At 42.4% G+C, this 19,960-nt stretch overlaps 1 protein-coding gene across 1 annotated transcript in view; it reads right to left on the bottom strand.

Annotated features, from left to right (window-relative positions):
• Positions 1 to 15,944, bottom strand: part of SLC9A7 (solute carrier family 9 member A7) — a 142,580-nt gene extending 126,636 nt beyond the window's left edge. Inside the window, exon 1 of the mRNA XM_057718554.1 lies at positions 15,241 to 15,944. Coding sequence (XP_057574537.1) covers positions 15,241 to 15,568 — 328 coding nt within the window. The 5' untranslated portion in view covers positions 15,569 to 15,944. The remainder of the gene's footprint in view (positions 1 to 15,240) is intronic.
• Positions 15,945 to 19,960: the final 4,016 nt, after the last annotated feature.

Genomic DNA, 19,960 nt, shown 5'->3' with positions numbered 1-19,960 from the left:
ACAAAGCCAGCTAAAGTTCCTAGAACTGAGCACCAGAAAGGAGACCTAAACAGAGAGAGAAACCTGGAGATCCTCAGGGGCTCTCTCCCTCAGGTATTCAGAAGAGATCAGCATATGTGTATGAGGGGAAAGAATAATCTGAAAGGATTATGGATACAGGGGTGCTTTTTTTTGGGGGGGGTGATAAAAATGCCCTAGAATTGTGGTAAATAACTGATAGAACTACATATAAAATCATTAAGAATACAGAAGATTTGAGCTAAAACAGTTCTGTAAAAGAATAAAGTTGGAGGACTCACATTACCCAATTTTAAGAGGCACTACAACACTGCAGCAAGCAAGACAGTATGAAACTGGCAAAAAGCTAGATACAGAGATCAGTGGAACATAGAAGTAAGTCCAGAAAAACATCCATACAAAAATGGGCAAGTGAGGGAATTCCCTGGCGATCTAGTGGTTAGGACTCTGTGCTTTCACTGCCAAGGGCCCAGGTTTAATCCCTGGTCGGGGAACTGAGATCCTGCAAGCTATGCAGTATGGCCGACAAAAAAGTTTATTTATATATGTAATCGATTTTTGTAATGCAATGAAGAAAAGATCACCTTTTCAACAATTAAACATCCATATGTAAAAAAATGAACCTTGACCTAAATTTCATACCTTATACAAAAAATAAATTCAAATTAAATCACAGATCTAAATGTATAAAATGCAAAACCATAAAGCTTTTAGAAGAAAACACAGAAGAAAACCTTTCTGACCTGAGGTTAAGGAAAAGTTTTTAGACATGACACTGAAAACACAATCAATAAAAAGGAAAAGCTGATAAATTGGATTGTATCAAAATTTTAAAACTTGCTCTGCAAAAGACACTGTAAGGTGAAAAAAAAAAGCTACAAACGAAGAGAACATTTTCTTATTACATATCTAACAAAGAACTTCATTCCAGAATATATAAAGAACTCTCAAAATTCAAAGAAAACAATACAATTAGAAAATGGGAAAGACTTGAACAGACACTTCACCAAAAAGAATATGTGAATGGCAAACAAGCAGATGAAAAAATTTTCAGCATCAGGGAAATGCAAATTAAAACCACAATGAGATACCACTACACATTTATTAGAATGGCTAAAATTAAAAATACTAACAATACTAAGTGCTGAAGAGAATGTGGAGCACCTGGAATGCTTACGCACTGCTACTCTAGAAAACGGTTTGGCAGTTTCCTTGTAAAATTAAACACATGCTTACCCTAGGACCCATCAATTCCAATAGTGGATATTTACCATGGAAAAATTGAAACGTACATTCACACAAAAACCAGTATGCTAATGTTTATAGTAGCTCTATTCATAATCACAGAAAATACTGGAAACAACCTAAATGTCCTTCAACTTGCAAACAAACTATGGTATATCCAAAAAATGGATGCAATAAAAAGGAACTAATTATGGATACATGCAACAACAAGGATAAATCTCAAAGGCCTTATGCTGAGTGAAAAAGCTAATCCCCAAAGGTTACATATTGAAAGATTCCATTTACACTGACATCTGAAAAGACAAAACAATAGTGATGGAGAACAGATCAGTGGTTGTCAGAGTGGGGTGGTAGCATAGATTTTTTAGGGTGAAAGAACTAATATTCACCTCAATTGTGGTGGGGGTTACACATATCTATACATATTGTAAAATTCATAAAACTGTACATCAAAAGTCAATATTACTTATAAGTTTTAAAATAAAATTAATGAATCTAAAAAAGTAATGATTTTAAAAATAAAAGTGGGACGTCCCTGGCGGTCCAGTGGTTAAGACTCTGCACTTCCACTGCTGGGGGTGGGGTTGGATTCCTGGTGGGGGAACTAAGATCCTGCATGTCGTGTGGTGCAGCCAAAAAAAAAATTTTTTTTTAATAAAAATAAAAGCGCCATGAAACTGAAGAAGCCTCACAAGCACAAAAAGCTAACAGTCAACTGATATCACACTACAGGAAAAAGTTAAAATAGGCCTGATGTTGCTATTTCTAGGAGGGCCTGCTTGTATGATTGATCTGTGCAATAGCTTCTGTGAACTTGGCCTGTAAAATATCCCCTACACTACTAATTGATAAGATTGTTTTATGCACCTAGAATGCTGAATACAGCCATACCAGCCTTGCTAGATAGTTTCTGCAAATGTAATTCATAGAGAACACCTGCTTTCTTCTGGGAATCAGAAATTTCAGTAAGAGTGCCTAATCAGTCCCCAATTAAAAAAAAAAAAAGTCAAGTCTTGAGCAAGCTTCCCTTTGCAGAAACACTGTACATGCACTGCTGCATTTAATTGCTGGAGGAAGGAGCTAATTCTGTGAAATCCCGCCCCTTTGGAAGCCCACATCTAGATTCTTCCAGATACCCCCCATTACGACTTTTTCCCTTGCTGATTCTGCTGTGTATCCTTTCACTGTAACAAACCATAGCTGTGACTACAAACGTCTCTAAATTCCATGAGTCTTTCCAGCAAATCACCGAATATGTGGGTGATCATCAGATGCCCAAACCAGTTACCAAATATAAGTGGTACTTTAAATCTTAACCCTTTCCTCAAACCCGTTTTCTGGATCTGTACTGGGCTACTCTTTAGCCTCTCCTAGAATTCCAAATAGTGCCATATCCACAGTAGTCTTGAACATCTGCATTAGGCCCTTGAAACAGCCTCGTATGTCACACTCAAGTTCCAAGTGGAACTGAGCCTGGTGTAAAAGTTACAATTAGGTTCAGTGGCAAATAACAAAGACCCATTTCTCTCTCACTTATAAGGAGTCCAAAAGTATATAGTCCAAGCCTGACATGGCAGCTTTATGCTATCAGAGACCTCAGCTTCATCTATCTTATTGTACTGCCAAAAATGCCTTCCATTCCCAAGGTTACCTCTTAATCCAACATGGCTGCTGGCGATCTAGCCATAACATCCACATTCAAGACAACAGAAGGCATGGCAGAAGAAGGGCATGTTCCCTTCCTTTTAAGGATACTTTGCACAAATCCCACACAACACTTTCTTCTAGTCTTCAGCCAAAACTTGGTCACATGACCACACCTAACTGCAAGAGAGGCCAGGAAATGCAGTGCTTTCATTGCACAGAAATATGCTGAGCTAAAAATCAGGGTTCCATGGGCTTCCCTGGTGGTACAGTGGTTAAGAATCCGCCTGCTAATGCAGGGGACACGGGTTCGAACCCTGGTCTGGGAAGATCCCACGTTCCGCGGAGCAACTAAGCCCGTGCACCACAACTACTGAGCCCACGCGCCTAGAGCCCGTGCTCCGAAACAAGAGAAGTCACCGCAGAAAGAAGCCCACACACAATGAAGAATAGCCCCCACTCGCCACAACTAGAGAAAGCCTGTGCACAGCTATGAAGACCCAATGCAGCCAATTTTAAATTTTAAAAAAATAGTAATAATAAAATAAGCAGACTATTAAAAGAAAAAAAAAACAGCTATTCTTAAAAAAATCAGCGTTCCATTAGAAAAATGAGAGAATGGATACTGGGCAGTAACTGGAGTCTCTGCTACACCTACTTAGTTCTACACTCAACACAAAGTAATCTGTGAATCAACTGTTTTAATAATCTAAGACAATTTGAGGTAAATATGTCTTTACCTAAAATGTGTGATAGAGGTAGATACGGAGAGGAGTGGTAAGAAAAGATTTGTTGAGTATAAACCTAAACTACTAATTCTTTCTTCTGCCTGCTCAAATATACTGTTGAGCCCCTCAGGAGGAAATGAACCCATTCCTAGAAAGACACAAACTATCAAAACTAACTCAAAAAGAAGTAGAAAATCTGAATAGATCTGTAACAAGGAGATTGAATCAGTAATCAAAAACCTCTCAAAAAAGAAAAGCTCAGAACCACATGGCTTCACTGTTGAATTCTACCAAACATTTAAAGAAAAACTAACACCATCCTTTTCAAATGTCCCAAAAGTTGAAAAGGGGTGAACATTTCCTGACTCTAGGAGGCCAGCATTACCCTGATACCAAAGCCAGACAAACACATGACAAGAACAGAAAACTACAGACCAATATTCCCTACAAATAAAGATGCAAAAATCCTCAACAAAATACTAGCAAACAGAATTCAGCAGCATATTAAAAGAATTATACACCACGACCCAATGTAATTTTTCCCAGAAATGCAAAGGTGGCTCAAAATATGAAAGTCAACCAATGTAATATACTACATTAACAGAATGAAGAGAAAAACCCACATAATCACCTCAATTGATATAGAAAAAGCATTTGACAAATCTAACACCTTTTTGTTATGAAACACCCAATAAGCTAGAAATAAAAAGGAATTTTCAATATGATAGAGGTCATATGTGAAAAAAAACACCTAACATACTCAATGATGAAAGACTGAAACCTTTTCCTCTAAGATCAAGACAAAGATGCCTGCTTTCACCACTTCTATTCAACATAGTACTGGAAGTTCTAACCGGAGCAATTAGGCAAGAAAGAGAAATAAAAGGCATCCAAACTGGAAAGGAAGAAATAAAACTATCTCTATTGGCAAATGACATGACCTTAAATACATAAAACCCTAAAGAATATACACACACACACAAACACACACACACACACACATACACACAGAGTTAGAGATAATAAATTCAACAAAGCTGCAGGATATACAATCAATGCCAAAAAAAAAAAAATCAGTCATACTTCTATGTACTAGTAATGAACAATCCAAAAAGGAAATTAAGAAAACAACACCACGTACAAAAATTAACTCACAACAGATCAAAGACCTAAATTTAAAAGCTAAAACGGGGCATTCCCTGGCTGTCCAGTGGTTAGGGCTTAGCACCTTCACTTCCAGGGCCTGGTCAGGGAACTAAGATCTTGTAAGCTGCGCAGCATGGCCAAATAAATACATAAATAAATAAAAGCTAAAACTATAAAACTCTTGGAGGAAAATACAACAGGAAAGCTTCATGGCAGTGGGTTTGGCAATGATTTCCTCTTGGATGTGATACCAAAAGCACAAGCAACAAAAGAAAAAGATAGATAAATTGAACTTCATCAAAATTAAAACCTTTTGCACATTAAAGGACACTATCATAGAGTGAAAAGGCAACCCAATGGATAGAAGAAAATATTTGCAAATCATATATCTGATAAGAGAATAATATTCACAATATGTAGAGAATTCCTACAACTCAACAACAAAATATAAACCAATTTTTAAAACAGGCAGAGGCTTCAATGAACATTTCTCCAAAGAAGATATACAAATGGCCAACGAGCACAGGAAAAGATGCTCAACATCATTAGTCCTTAGGGAAGTGTCAATCAAACCCATAATAAACTAACACTGCACAACTACTAGGGTGACTATTTTTTAAAAAACAGAAAATAAGTATTGGAGAGGATGTGGCAACGCTGGAATGCTTGTGCATCGTGGTGGGAATACTGCAGCCACTGTGGAAAACAGTTTGGAGGTTCCTCAAAAAGTTAAACATAGACTTACCCTGTGACCCGGAATTCCACTTCTAGGTATATACTCAAAAGAACTGAAAATATGGACTCAAACAGATACTTGTATGCAAATGTTCATAGCAGTATTATACCATCAATAGCCAAAAGGTGGAAACAACCCAAGTGTCCCTGAACTGATGGATAGATAAAAAAAATGTAGCATATATATACAATGGGATACTATTCAGCCACAGAAAGGAATGAAATTCATATACCTGCTATAATGTGGATGAACCTTGAAAATATTATTCTAAGTGAAATAAAACAGATCAACTATTCTATGAATACACTTACAGTAAATCTCGAGAACAGGAAATTCGTAGAGACAGAAAGCAGATTAAAGGTAATCAGGGGCTGGGGGAGGGAGGAAAGAGGCATTATTGCTTAATGAGTACAAGGTCTCTATTTGGGGTGATGAAAAAATTTTGGAAATGGTGATGGTCACACAATTTTATGAATGTTATTAATGCTAGCGAATTATACAGTTAAAATAATTAAAATGACATTCTATGTTATATATATTTTACCACAATAAAAAAAAGAAAGAAAAACCCACCATGTAGTTTATCTGCTAAATATACAATTTTCTGCAAACATATACTCATCTATCCCTTCATTCTCCTTCCTTAAACAGTTCGCTGTGATTCAAGCAGAAGTTTTCACAAAGGTTTCCTTCTCAGAAACTTCACTCTCAGTGTGAATCCAGGGCACAAGAATTTGAAGGAAAGACGTTTAATGCTAAGCAGTATTACAGCACCTTATTTTTTGTTAGACAAAGCAGAATCCATTAAACAAATATTCCTGCAGCACCTACTACGCGGTAGGCGCTGTTCTAGGGGCAGAGATAGCACAAACAAAAGAGACATTCCTGCCTGCACCAGGCTTCTTTCTAATGTATCGTATTTTGGAAAATCTCTCCAGCAGACTACAATATGCCTGTTACAACTTAGCACAGTAAGAGCAGAGAGACCTGGGCACTTGACAGACCCAGCTCTACCCGCCTCCCCACCTCTGTGATTAGTGATGTCTAGAGATGAGAACACTTTTAAGCAACTGCTCCCACCCGAGAAGGCCTAGAGCAGCCACTCTGATCATCACTTGACTATATTCCCCCATAACACCTGGAGCCTTCTGTCATATTGTCTTAGTTCGGGCTGCTATGACAAAGTACCACAGACTGCGCAGCCTATAAACCAGAGAAATTTATTTTTCCCAGTTCTGGAGGCTGGAAGTCCAAGATCAGGGTACCAGTATGTTTGGGTTCTGGTGAGAGTCCTCTTCCGGTTGCACACTGTCGGCTTTTCGTATCCTCACATGGTAGAGAGTTCTCTGGGGCCTCTTTTTAAGGGCACTAATCCCATTCATGAGGGCTCCACCTTTACAACCTAATTACTTCCCAAAGGCCAAACGTTCCAATAACATCATCACCCTGGGAGTTAGGATTTCAACATACAATTTTTGTGGGGGCACAAACATTCCATCCATAACACATGTCGATGCAGTACACACCTGGATTGTGGCCTCTGGGGTACAAATGAGCAGGTATCTTGGCTTCACTTGGATTCAAGGGCCCCGGCCAATCTAGCATAGGAAAACTGATTCTTCCAAACTGGCCAGCCTCACCCCTAGCACAGCTGTACACTGGAGTTTCGAGACAAAGCCCCAACTAATAATAAAGGGTCACTTTGCTTTGTTTTATACTCTGGGCATGGATTCCCCTCAAAGACCTCCTGGAACCAGGTAATCGGGGCAGGAGTCAGGTTCTGCTCTATCCTGGCTAAACACATCTTCTACCTATTCATCTTTAATAGATCCCCATTTACCAACCTCAAACATGTGACCCTAAACAAATGAGGTACTAAGCCTAACTTACAATTTCTTTATCTCGCAGAATGGGGCCAATGATACAGTCTTCATACATTTGATGTGAAGGTTAAATGGCTTAAAGTATGCAAAATACTTAATATGGTGCTTTACTATTATAGCAGGTGCTCGGTAAACAGGTGTTATTTTTTTCCTGCATTTATTTAATTATAAGCAACATAGTGAAGGTATTTAGAGGGTGAAAATTTTAATATTCTATAGCAGTGAGTTTCAAACTTCAGTATTTAAAAAAAAAAAACCTTTTTGGTCTCTTTGGTCTCCATTAACTCAGAACACTGTCTTAGTCTGCTCAGGCTGCTAGAACAAAATATCATAGACTGGGTGGCTTAAACAGCATTTATTTATCACAGTGCTGGAGGCTGGGAAGTCCAAGATCAAGGTGCTGGCAGATTTGGTGTCTGATTAGGATGCTCTTGCTGGCTTGCAGGTCACTGCCTTCTTGCTGTATCCTCACATGGTAGAAGAGAGACGGAGTTCTGGTCTCTTCCTTTTCTCATAAGGGCACTGATCCCATCATGGAGACTCGTGACCCCATCTAAACCTAATTTCCTTTCAAAGGCCCCACCTCCAAAGACCATCACATTGGGGTTTTTATTTATATAGGAGAACTTCAACATATGAACTTTGAGAGGACACAATTCAGTCACTTATCTTGCCTTTCTGTTTCCCTTGACATAGACTTTTTGAAGAAACCAGGACAACTGTCTTGTAGATTGTCCCATATTTTGGATATGTCTGTTTTCACATGGTATTTTACAACTTGTTTCTCTATCCCCTATATTTTCTATAAACTGGAATATGTGCCTAAAACCTTGATTAGATTCAGATGAAACATTTTGAGGACGAATACTACGAGGGTGAGTCAAAAATTACCCGCACTCTGGCTGTAGCATTTATTTTAATTAACTTTTAGAAAAGACAAGTACATCATTTTTGACAGAATCTCCTTGCTGTTCAGTACACTCCATCTGTCAACAAGCTTTCGCATTCCCTCATTAAAAAAGGTTTTAGGCTGAGCTGCGAGCCACAAATGCACCGCTGTCTTCACTTCTTCATCAGAAGTGAATCTTTGTCCTCGTAGGGTTGCTTTCAGGGGACCAAACAGGTGAAAGTCCGATGGAGCGAGATCAGGACTATAGGGAGGATGCTTTAACACCTCAAAATGAAGTAATCCATGACAGACTTAGCTTTCAAAAAGGCTGTGGGAGATGGGTACCTAAACAACTCATGGAAGAGCATAAACAGAAGCATTCGGATATCTGCAAACAAAATTTGGACTGACTGTCATACAGAGTGAAATAAACCAGAAAGAGAAAAACAAATACTGTATGCTAACTCATATATACAGAATCTTAAAAAAAAAAAATGGTATTGAGGAACCCAGTGACAGGGCAAGAATAAGGATGCAGAGAATGGACTGGAGGACACAGGGTTGGGGGGTCAGGGGGCGAAGGGGAAGCTGGGACGAAGTGAGAGAGTAGCATAGACATATATATACTACCAACTGTAAAATACATAGCTAGTGGGAAGTTGCTGTATAACAAAGGGAGATCAACTCGATGATGGGTGATGCCTTAGAGCGCCAGGACAGGGAGGGTGGGGAGTCGTGGGAGGGAGGGTATATGGGAATATATGTATAAATACAGCTGATTCGCTTTGGTGTACCTCAACAGCTGGTACAAAAGTGTAAAGCAATTATATTCCAATAAAGAGTTTAATAAAAAAAATTTTTGGACTGAAAGTCTAAGGAAGGTGTAAGTTTCTTAAAGGGAATCATTACTGGTGATGAGACATGGATTCACCGCTACAAGCTTGAGAGTAAATGGCAGAGTATGAAATGGAAACATCCTCAATCGCCAAACAAGAAAAAGTTCAAAAGTCAACCATCAGCTAGAAAACTGGTGCTTACAGTTTTCTGGGATTCTCAAGGGCCAGTATTGGAATATTATCAAGAAAAAGGTTCCACAATCAACAGTTTTCATTACAGTGAGATACTTATTGAAGAGCTGAAGCCTAAACTTGATATTAAACGCAGAGGACTGCTATCCAAGGGCGTCGTGATCTTGCATGACAATGCACGTCTGCACGCTTCTGCCCACAAGGTCGACACTCTGCAAATACTTCATTTTGAGGTGTTAAAGCATCCTCCCTATAGTCCTGATCTCGCTCCATCAGCCTTTCACCTGTTTGGTCCCCTGAAAGCAACCCTACGAGGACAAAGATTCACTTCTGATGAAGAAGTGAAGACAGCGGTGCATTTGTGGCTCGCAGCTCAGCCTAAAACATTTTTCGTGAGGGAATACGAAAGCTTGTTGACAGACAGACAGAGTGTACTGAACAGCAAGGAGATTCTGTCAAAAATGATGTACTTGTCTTTTCTAAAAGTTAATTAAAATAAATGCTACAGCCAGAGTGCGGATAATTTTTGACTCACCCTCGTACATAGGTAAAGCTGTATGCTTCTTCTTGCAACACATCAGGAGGCACATAATACCAGATAGTTCCACAAGGACCAAGAATAAATTTGATGACTTGATTATAAGATGGTGACTGCCACACCTCTCCACTGTAAAGGTACCTTCTCTCCTTTGTGATAGGTAAGTAATCTGTGGGGTGATACTCAGCACCACGCAAGTACCATGTTCCACAACAACCTCTCACCTATGGCTCTGAAATTAATTGAAAATCCTTGTCTAAATCAATTGACCTTGGGGGCTGTGAAATGGTCATTTCTAATTACATCATTCCAAAAAGATTCTAAGAAACGCTTTCAGGAAATGTCATTTTTCTAATTTTTAGACATTTTACTTCCATTTATAAGTTTTAAATAACTAATGCTACCTAACCACCCAACTTATAATCTATTTCTAATGCATTTTCACCACAAAAAAGTTTGCTTTAGTTTTTAAATTTTTATTTTATATTGGAGTATAGTTGACTAACAATGTTATGTTAGTTTCAGGTATACAACAAAGTGATTCAGTTATACGTATACATGTCCCTATTCTTTGCTTTATGTTTAAATGTTTTGATTGCAAAAGAAATGTGTCAGTGTTGTAGAAATTTCAGGCCATTCAGAAGGGTATAAAAGGAAAAGTAATATCTCCCTTCCCTCCCTCCCAACAACTGGTCCCACTGTCAAAGGATAGTCACTGCTAAGTTTGTGCATCCTTACAGAGAAGCACATATGTCATATATGAATGTATATAATCATGTTTGTGTATATACATCACATGACTTTTAAAAAATAAATGAGATACTATACATACTGCTCTGTACCTTGTTTTTTTCCACAACACTATGTGTGGGCAGCTGCCTTAAAAGGACATCTCAAAACACCTTTTTTTCCCAGCTGCATAGACTCCCTTAGTGGGAATGTGCTGTAGTTTAACTATTTCCTTCTTCATGAGTATTGCAACTTGTTTCTGCCGCAACAAATATTGCCATCTACATAATGTAACATGCTAGTGCATGTATTTCTGAAAAATAAAGTCCAGGAATGGAGACTGCTGGATAAAAGAGTAGAAGAGCAACCTTGTAAATTTTTTTTCTAAATATTAACAAATAGCCCACAAAAATTACAATTCTTATCACTCCCACTAACTGTATCCTAATGCATTTTAAAATTACAGCAGGTGTCTACTCAAGTAGCAATGCTGGCCAAAGAATCACAAATCTAAATTGAAAATGAGAACTAATATTTACCAAGTAAGTACCAGACACTGCACTTGACCTTTACAATATCACAATAATACAAAAATTCTGTGAGGTGAGTGACATTGTCTCCATTTTTGAAAAGAGGAAACTAAGGCTCTGAGAGCTTGCCCAATGTTACACAGCTTCATAAGTTAACAGGGCCAGCATTTGAACCCAGGGGATCTGGTTAACAAACCGAGACTACACAGAGCTTCCCCAAACTAGGGCCAAAGTGAAGGGCTCTTAAAAAAAGGGGGGGGGTGAGCTCCCTATTAACCAGGAAGAGCATGGTTCTGAAATGTCTGCTCACAGGTTCAAATGTTAATTTCATGCTACTGCAAAAAGCCATATTTCCCCCTTTCAGGCTTTGCCTTTGACCCACCCTCAGCCTGTGCTTAGGAATCCAGCTCCAACCAAACAACAATGAGCCCACGGTCCACAGAACCTGGGGAAGCTGACCAACGCGTACTTGGAAAGTTGATAGGCGTGGAGGAGGGGGAAGCGAGAAGCAGGTGGTAGGCTAGCATGGCAGAGTTAGATATTTTGGATCCGTATCAGTTGTCACAAAAACATTATGGGGGAAGTGGAACTACTGTACACACAAGAGAGAACCACAATTAACTGACACAGTCTGTTTATGCCACCTTTCCCTGCCTCGAACACTTGCTATTTCAACTGCACAGACATGAGGGGCTTGGTAACTTCAGGATGGCATTTAATCACGCACTGGGCCAGACAGCTAGGAGCTCCCCGCCCTGACAAAACAGGTTAGACTGGTGCCAGGCGAGCACCTTACCTGCTGCCCTGCAGCTCCCATCGCAGGGTCTGGGGGGCTGCCTTCAATGTCCCTGGAGAGTCTAGTCTATGGTCATCTTCCCTTGTAGCTGCCTGGACCAGTGGTCAGGGAGGAGGAGTGCTTCTAACTGTCCCTTGGTGCGTGGGAGAAATCCTTTCAATTTAAGTGCTAAGCATTCACAGCATGTCTCTTATTGTCCTTAGGTCCTTGGGGATCTATCTGTACACTCCTAAAGTAAGGTCAACTCTTCTTTGGGGATACTGGCATAAAAGGAGAGAAGAAGGAGAGGGAAAATCTCTTCCCCTTTCCCTGTTTTGTCTCCATTCCGGACATAGGGTTCCAAAAGTTTCATGGGTACAGTCAACAATTGAAAGATCACAGAAAATTGATAACAATGTGATTTAAATAGGGAGAAGTGGGCATCGAACTGGATGATTTGAGGAGCATCTTAAAATGCCACAAGAATGCCATGGAAGGGAGGCATGGACATGCTATTAGATGATTCCACTTCCAAAGTTCAAAAAAAAGCACAAAAGGGTATAAAGTGATGTCTCCCTCCCACCCCTATATCCCACCCACGTAGTTCTTCCCCCACAAGGAAACCAATGGTACTGGTCTATTGCATGTCCTTCCAGAGATATTTTATGACTACACCACCAAATACATATATTATCACAATTTATTTTAATATATTACTATGTATTAATACATTGTGTTATATATATGTGTATATATATCACAACTTATTTTAAATATTAAAGCCTTCCCTCTCAAAGTACCACTTAAATACTTTTGAAGTGGCAGGAATTAGATTTTTTTAAATTTCAAAGTAGAGTTGAAATTCGCAGCTGAACTCTTTTCACTCATGAAAACTTACCAACATTTAAAAAGTTAAATTGGTTACCTCCATAAATTAAGTTGGGCACCCAGCACACACTTAGCAAATGTTTCCTTAGATCTTTTTGTATTTTATTACTCAGAGGCAACAGGACAGTTACTCACTTCCTCTACTGATATCGAGAAATGAAACCTGATTTCTTACTACTAAGAAAGAGAAGTCCTGAAATCTGTACTGCATTCACTTAAGTATTCAAAGATTTTCATACTGAATTTTTTTTTATCAGAATCCCTGTCCCAATAGTCTTAAGTATATATTGGATAGTTAGCTAATCAAATGACATCAGAATTCAGATTGGGGGGAGGGGGAGACTTGAAACAGAAGACTGAATATCCCTGAGAGAAAGATAAATATTCTTTCACAGTTATAGGTGATCCACACCAAAATATTAATATTTGACAGAACCTAGGACATCACACACTGACAAACAAATTTCTTAATGCATTTCAAAGCAAAATTAAAACCCACAGACATAGAACAAAATTACCGGGAATGCTATGAGAGGATGTTGCCTTTTCTGAACATCATCAATTAAACCAGATTTCCTTAACACAAAATGAAACAGTTCACTGCTAGCACAATCCCAATGACTAAAAGATTGAGATGAATTCAAAAAGTACATATCCGCAAAGGAAAATTCCACTGTTGTTTTCAAGCCTTAAGATAAAGGTGACTGAGCTCCTAAGAACATGGAGTACTCCTCAGAAAATATATTATTAAATCCCATTTTCCATTCGCTTGAGCATGTATTTATGAGCCTGTCAAACCTACCTCCTAAAAGTATTTCACACTACTTTAATGAATTCAATCTAGGGGCTATAAAACAAAAATATTTTCATGGCTACCTATATACATATAAAGGCAATGTTCATTTGCACTAAGGCAGAGTCAATCGCGTGAAATGACAACATGCTTCAACTCCCCACTTATGCTATCTGCTCAGGAAACCTTCGAGCTCACCTGCAGCCTGGGCAGCAGTCATTTGTCACCGACTGACACAAACCACAAAGCTCAAGAATGGCCAGGTTTGTGTTCACACCTGTGATTTGCAATAACCAAACTCAGTTTTAGACCTGGTCATGTTTCAATTCAAGATCTGTTTAGGCCACTACCTCTTTAAAACCAGGACAGCACTTCATAACCTTGGCGGCCACGAGCCCCGGCTGTCAACAATCAAGAATCATCAGAAGCAAGGTCCAGGGCCAAGGGTAATTGTCACATTAAAGATTAAGGTGTCTGCTTTCCATTCTCTATCAGGGAACCCTGAATGGAAATTGAGTGGAGAGATCCCTCCAGTATAAGTGATGAAGTCAAATGTTCCCTGCTGGGAACAGTTGTGAAGTGGGCTCATCTATTTCACATGAGGATGCCAACCCGGGCCTTAACTCCACTGAATTAAATTCAAAAAGAGAATACTTGGTTCCAGTTTGGAGTCATGTCATGGGGGGCGGCAGTATGGGCGGGGGCGGGGGGAAGGGCATGGCGGGGAAGAGGGATGATTCAGATTGTGGCTGACATCCATGTAGTAAAGAAAGATTTGTGCTGACCACTGTGCATGTAATATACCGTGTGCCATTAAACCCAGAAAAGGATGGAGGCATTAGCCCACCTTTCACAACAAAAGAAGGCTGCCTCCAGAATTAAAACCACTACTTTTCCTCTTCATGCACCCTTAAATGTATCTTCCAAGTCGCGTCCTTGTTACAATCTGAGGAATACCAAAACTCCCCTTCCCTTAGAGAAGGCAAGTACCTGGGTATAACTTCCCACCTGGACATAAGGGTGGGAGGCGTGCCCATCTCCCCGACTAGGCCCGCCATGGCGGTGGACCACCCTAGGTCCTGGACCACGCTCACCTTTCACAGTGCTTCAAGCTCCGACTTTTATTCACAAGAGATCCGGGAACACAGATGTCAGAAGTGGGCGCCCACCCACGCCGACCATGGACGTGGCATCCGCCAAGCCCCGTCAGCCCCTACCCAAGCCGAGGAACGCTCAGCCCTCGCCCCACCCTCACGGTGGCCTGCCCCCTGGGGTGGCGCGGTCCCTGGGAGGTCACCCACCTCCCGCCAGGGCGCACACACCCTGTGGAGCTGAACTGGGGCGGGGGGCGGGGGCGCGGGGGGGGGGGGGCGAAGCTGAGACAGAACCGACCGGACAGAACCAGACCACCCCGGTGCCTTTCATTTTCCCGGTTCCCCTTGAAGAAACGTCGAAATGGGGTGGAATTCTTTTTCATGGTAATAGAGAGCCCGAAAATGCAGACAGTTGACCTTGGGAACCAAGACGGTCGCAGCGGGAAACGGAAAAGAAACGAAACACGTCGGCAAGTGGAGGGGGAGCGCAAGGCGGCGCGAGGGGGTGGGGGGAACGCAGGAGCCCGGGCGCCCGAGGGGAGTCGGGGACGGTGGGCGCGGGTGCGGGGTGCTCACCGTAGATCATGGCCAGCCCGGTCTCGTGCAGGAAGCGCACCCGGCGGTGCTTGAAGAGCCAGATGGTGAGGATGGTGAGCGTGAGCAGCAGGATGAAGGTGAGCAGGCTCACGCTGTCCTGCCGGTGGCTCTCCTCCGCCTCCTTCTCCGTGGCGAGTTCCTCCATGGCGCTGCTGTCCTCGGCCGCCGCCCCAGAGGAGGAGGCCGCGGCGGCCGCGCGCAGCCCCCGACCCAGCAGCAACGGGAGCAGCGGCAGCAGCAGCAGCCGCGGTGGCAGCGCCCGGGCCGCCCGCCCCGGGCCGAGGCTCGCCGCGTCACCAGGCTCCATGGCCCCAGCGCCGCCCGCGCCTCCTGCGCGCTGGGACCGGCAGCCCGCGCCGTCGGCGGCTTCCCGTGGCGCCGCCGACCTGCCCGAGTGGCCGCTGCCGCCGCAGCTCCTCCTCCCGCTCGCGCCGGGGCTGGGGCCGCGCCGGGAGCCGCGCTGGGGGAGGGGCGCGCGCAGTGCGCAGGATCCCCAAGCACCGCCCCCCGCCCGCGCACCTGTCCGGCCCCCCGCCGCGCCGCGCGGCCCCCTCCCACCGCCCAGCCCGCGGGGTCGCCTGTAGCCCTCCAGCCCGCTGGCGGGGCAGTCGGCCCCTCGCTTCCCTGCGCTCCTCGCCGGGTCCCGGCGTACCTGGCCAGGCCGTCTGGGCTCGCGGGGCAGCTTCCTGGGCACTCGGCGCCGCGCTTCGTAAATGGGACGCCAGAGGTCGCCCGTGCCTGGCAGGAGCATCCTCTTGGCTGTGCGGTCTCGAGTCCTGTGTCTGGGACCACTCGAGGCGTTTGATCTCCGGCCAGTGTGTACCTGCCCTGGGCCCAGTAAAATGGGGGCTCTGGAGGAGCCGAGGAGCCTCGAAGTCACGTTGACCCCCTACGCCTCTCTTCCCACATCTCTCAGAGTGCCTTCCAGCATCCCGGGCTTCCCAGAATACGCCAGGCTTCATTCAAACCTCTGCTTTAGTCTGACCCAAAGTGAGGACCAATAAGGGGTTGAAATGACGGAAGAGCGTTAAAATAGCACCTTTACCACTTGGCAAGTAGACTGACCTTATTCTGGACTGTGTAACTAACCCTCAAGGGGAAGCGGGTTGAACTAGAAGGAACTGGACACTTGCCATTCCAAGTAGATGAGCAGCAGGTGGTTTGGTGAGGGGGAATTACCCTAGTGGCCCTTTTATGTTGACCTCCTGGTAGCCCACAGAGTTTTTGGTGATTCTTAAGACGGCGCCCAGCTCTGGGAAAAAAATCATAAGGTGGACTCTGAATGATAAAGCCTCTCAGAACAAATCCTCAGGAACTGGAATTTTCAATCTACCTTGTTCCTCTGGTCAAGGAAGAAAAGAGAGATCGAGATAATCACTGAATTCCCGGTGCCTAGCACTGTGCTCATAAGTGTTCATTGAACCACTCTGAAATCCATACCAATTTTCCACGATTTCTCTCCCAGAGGAGTTTGCATTCTTAAGAGGATTCATTGAAGAAAGCAATGCTTAACTAAAAGGAGTAATAATAGGGTAGAGATGGCATTAGATAGGAAAGATATTCGGAGCACTGCAGATTTTCTGATTCCCCTCTAGGTGACCACTCTGCCAAGCCTGCTTAGTACCTTCTTTGCAGCAGGGGAATCTCTTCACCTAGATTTTAGCTAGCATCTATCCCTATTCCTCCAGACTGTCACACAGCCCCTACAAAATCCATATACCTTGAAGTTCCATGCAGGTTTCCAATGAAATTGCAAACACTAAAAACATGGATAGTCACAGAGATAGTTAACCAATGGGAAAACTTGATCTAATTTCTAGAGACTCACTAAAATCCATATTTGCTGAAAACTGGCCATATTGATCATAATATTTAATATTACAGGGACTTCCCTGGTGGCACAGTGGTCGGGAGTCCTCCTGCCAATGCAGGGGACACAGGTTCGAGCCCTGGTCTGGGGGGATCCCACCTGCCGGGGGGGCGGGGGAAGCTGGGCCCGTGCGCCACAACTGCTGAGCCCACGTGCCACAACTACTAAAGCCTGTGTGCCTAGAGCCCATGTTCTGCAATGGGAGGGGCCCCTACAGTGAGAGGCCTGTGCGCAGTGGCGAGGAGTGCCCCCCCCCCACCTCACCGCAGCTAAAGGAGACTTCTGTGCAGCAGGAAGACACAACGCAGCCAAAAATAAATAAATAAATAAATAATCTTTAAAAAAATATTACAATCTCTTGGATTCCCAAAAGTCAAGGGAAAAGCTTCTCTCCATAGCTAACACTGATGACAATTCAGGAGCTACCTTAAAAGTACAGATTTCTTAGTACTTATGGCAGATTGTGTTTTCCAAATGTGCCAGAAACCATGTTTCCAATCCCACACATTCTTTCAGAACCTTGCCACTCCTCCATTAAGAGGTGGCATTTATGTTCACTCCCCCTTGAATCTTGGTAGACCCTTACGACTGCCTTAAAGAATAGAATGTGGTAACTTGTAAAGCTAGGTCATAAAAGTCAGTTGGGTACCTGCTTGTCTCACTCTTAACACATTTGCTCTCCACTCACTTTGGAGCCCTGAGCTTCTATGCAAGAAATCTAGACCATAGTGAGATATCACCTCACACCTGTCAGAATGGCTATTATCAAAAAGACAAGAGATAACAAATGTTGGTGAGGTTGTGAAGAAAAGGGAATCCTTGTGCACTGTAGGTGGGGATGTAAATTGGTGCAGCCATTATGGAAAACAGTACAGAGGGTCCTCAAAAAATTAAAAATAGGACTATCATATGATCCAGCAATCCCACTTCTGGGTATATATCCAAAGAAATTGAAATCAGGATCTCATCGAGATATCTGCACTCCCATATTCATTGCAGCATTACTCACAATAACCAAGATATGGAAACAACTTAAGTGTCTGTCAACAGATGAATGGATAAGGAAGATGTGGCATATATATATACACCATGGAATATTATTCAGCCATGAGAAAGAAGGAAATCCTGCCATTTGCAACAACACAGATGGACCTTGAGGGCATTGTGCTAAGTGAAATGTCAGAGAAAAACAAATACTGTATGATCTTACTTATATGTAGAATCTAAAAAAGCCAAATTGGTAGAAACAGAGGGTAGAGTGGTGGTTACCAGGGGCTGAGGGGTGGAAGGGATGGGAAGATGTTGGTCAAAGAGTACAAACTTCCAGTTATAAGATGAACATGTTCTGGGAATCTAATGTACAGCATGGTGATTATAGACAATAATACTGTACTATATACTTGAAAGTTGCTAAGAGTAGAGCTTAAATGCTCTTACCACAAAAAAAAAAGAAGGGGTAATTATGTGACAGGATGGAGGTATTAGCTAATGCTATAGTGGTAATTATATTGCAATATATATGTGTATCAAATCAACATTTTGTATTCCTTGAACTTACGCAAGGTTATATGTCAATCATACCTCAATAAAGCTGGAAAAAAAAGAAATCTGTCTATCCTGAAGTTTCCATGCTGGAGAAACCATGGAGAGACCACATAGCAGTAGAGACAGACACCACAGAAGCCCCAGCTTTTTGAATGGTCCCAGACCAAATGCCACACACATGAATGAGTAAGCCTTCAGATATTTCATTCCCAGCTACCATTTTACTGTAAACATATGAGAGACTGTCCCCCCCCCAAGGAAGAACCACCTAGCTGAGCCTAATCAATGCCTGAATCTATGAGATAATAACATGATTTGTGTTATTTTAAGCTACGAAGTTTGGGGGTGATTTCTTCCATAGCAATAGATAACCAGAAGAGTATTTATAGTATAAAGTGGTTGCCTCAGGTAGAGTATGAAGAGATTAGTCCCAGCTATTCATAAATATACACCAAAAAGAACACTCCGTTATCTATATATATTTATATACGAAAACTAACATATATGATACAAGGGTTCTGACTCCATTTAACACAGAATAATCACATGAAACCCATTCTCTGCCACTGAACGCAGCTATAAAACCTGAACAGAATGCATGAAGCAGCTATTTGAAGACCCTAAAAAAAAAAAAAACACTGTACCAGCTGATTTGAGGAAAAACATCAGAATTTGAAGTAAAACAACTGGCAGTGAGTTTACCATTTTTTCCCCTCCAGCAGCCACTGAACTGGACTCAAGGCAGCCCAAAACCCAGTAGGGGCATTGACATAGACAGAAAGCACACCAGGAAAAACAGGAAATACATCTCCTAATGTTCAAAGAAAATAGGGAAGTACCATTTTTTTCTTTTCTCCAATCTCTCACACCCTAACCAATAGGGAATCCCCCATGACAGCTGAGTCAACCATGACAATGGAGGGAGAAGTGCTCTCAAGTGCATAAAATGATGAGGGAGGGGAGATCTTTCCTCTCTGGAGTAGCTATGACCTCAAGCCAGTGGGGCAACTTCCTATCTATATATATCTTTCTCTCTCTACCCTCCTACTACTTGGCCCCAAGACATGGGTGAAGTTGCAGGAAGTGCATGGCAGAGAGGAGTAAATAAAGACTCAGATTTCTTGCCATAGAATTGAAAAGGGGAACTCCAAGGAACTGCAAAGTACCAGGGAGATTGTGGAGAGGGAGATGCCCAGGAAAACAACCCTATCACATTGTTTTATGAGCTCCTAGATTCACCCCAACCTGCATGTGGATCTAATCCTACATAGTGTACCAAAGACA

Source organism: Hippopotamus amphibius, chromosome X (genome assembly GCF_030028045.1).
Source record: "Hippopotamus amphibius kiboko isolate mHipAmp2 chromosome X, mHipAmp2.hap2, whole genome shotgun sequence".
Classification (NCBI taxonomy): domain Eukaryota; kingdom Metazoa; phylum Chordata; class Mammalia; order Artiodactyla; family Hippopotamidae; genus Hippopotamus; species Hippopotamus amphibius.
The sequence above is the reverse complement of the archived record's forward strand: the minus strand, read 5'-3'. Positions and strand labels throughout refer to the sequence as shown.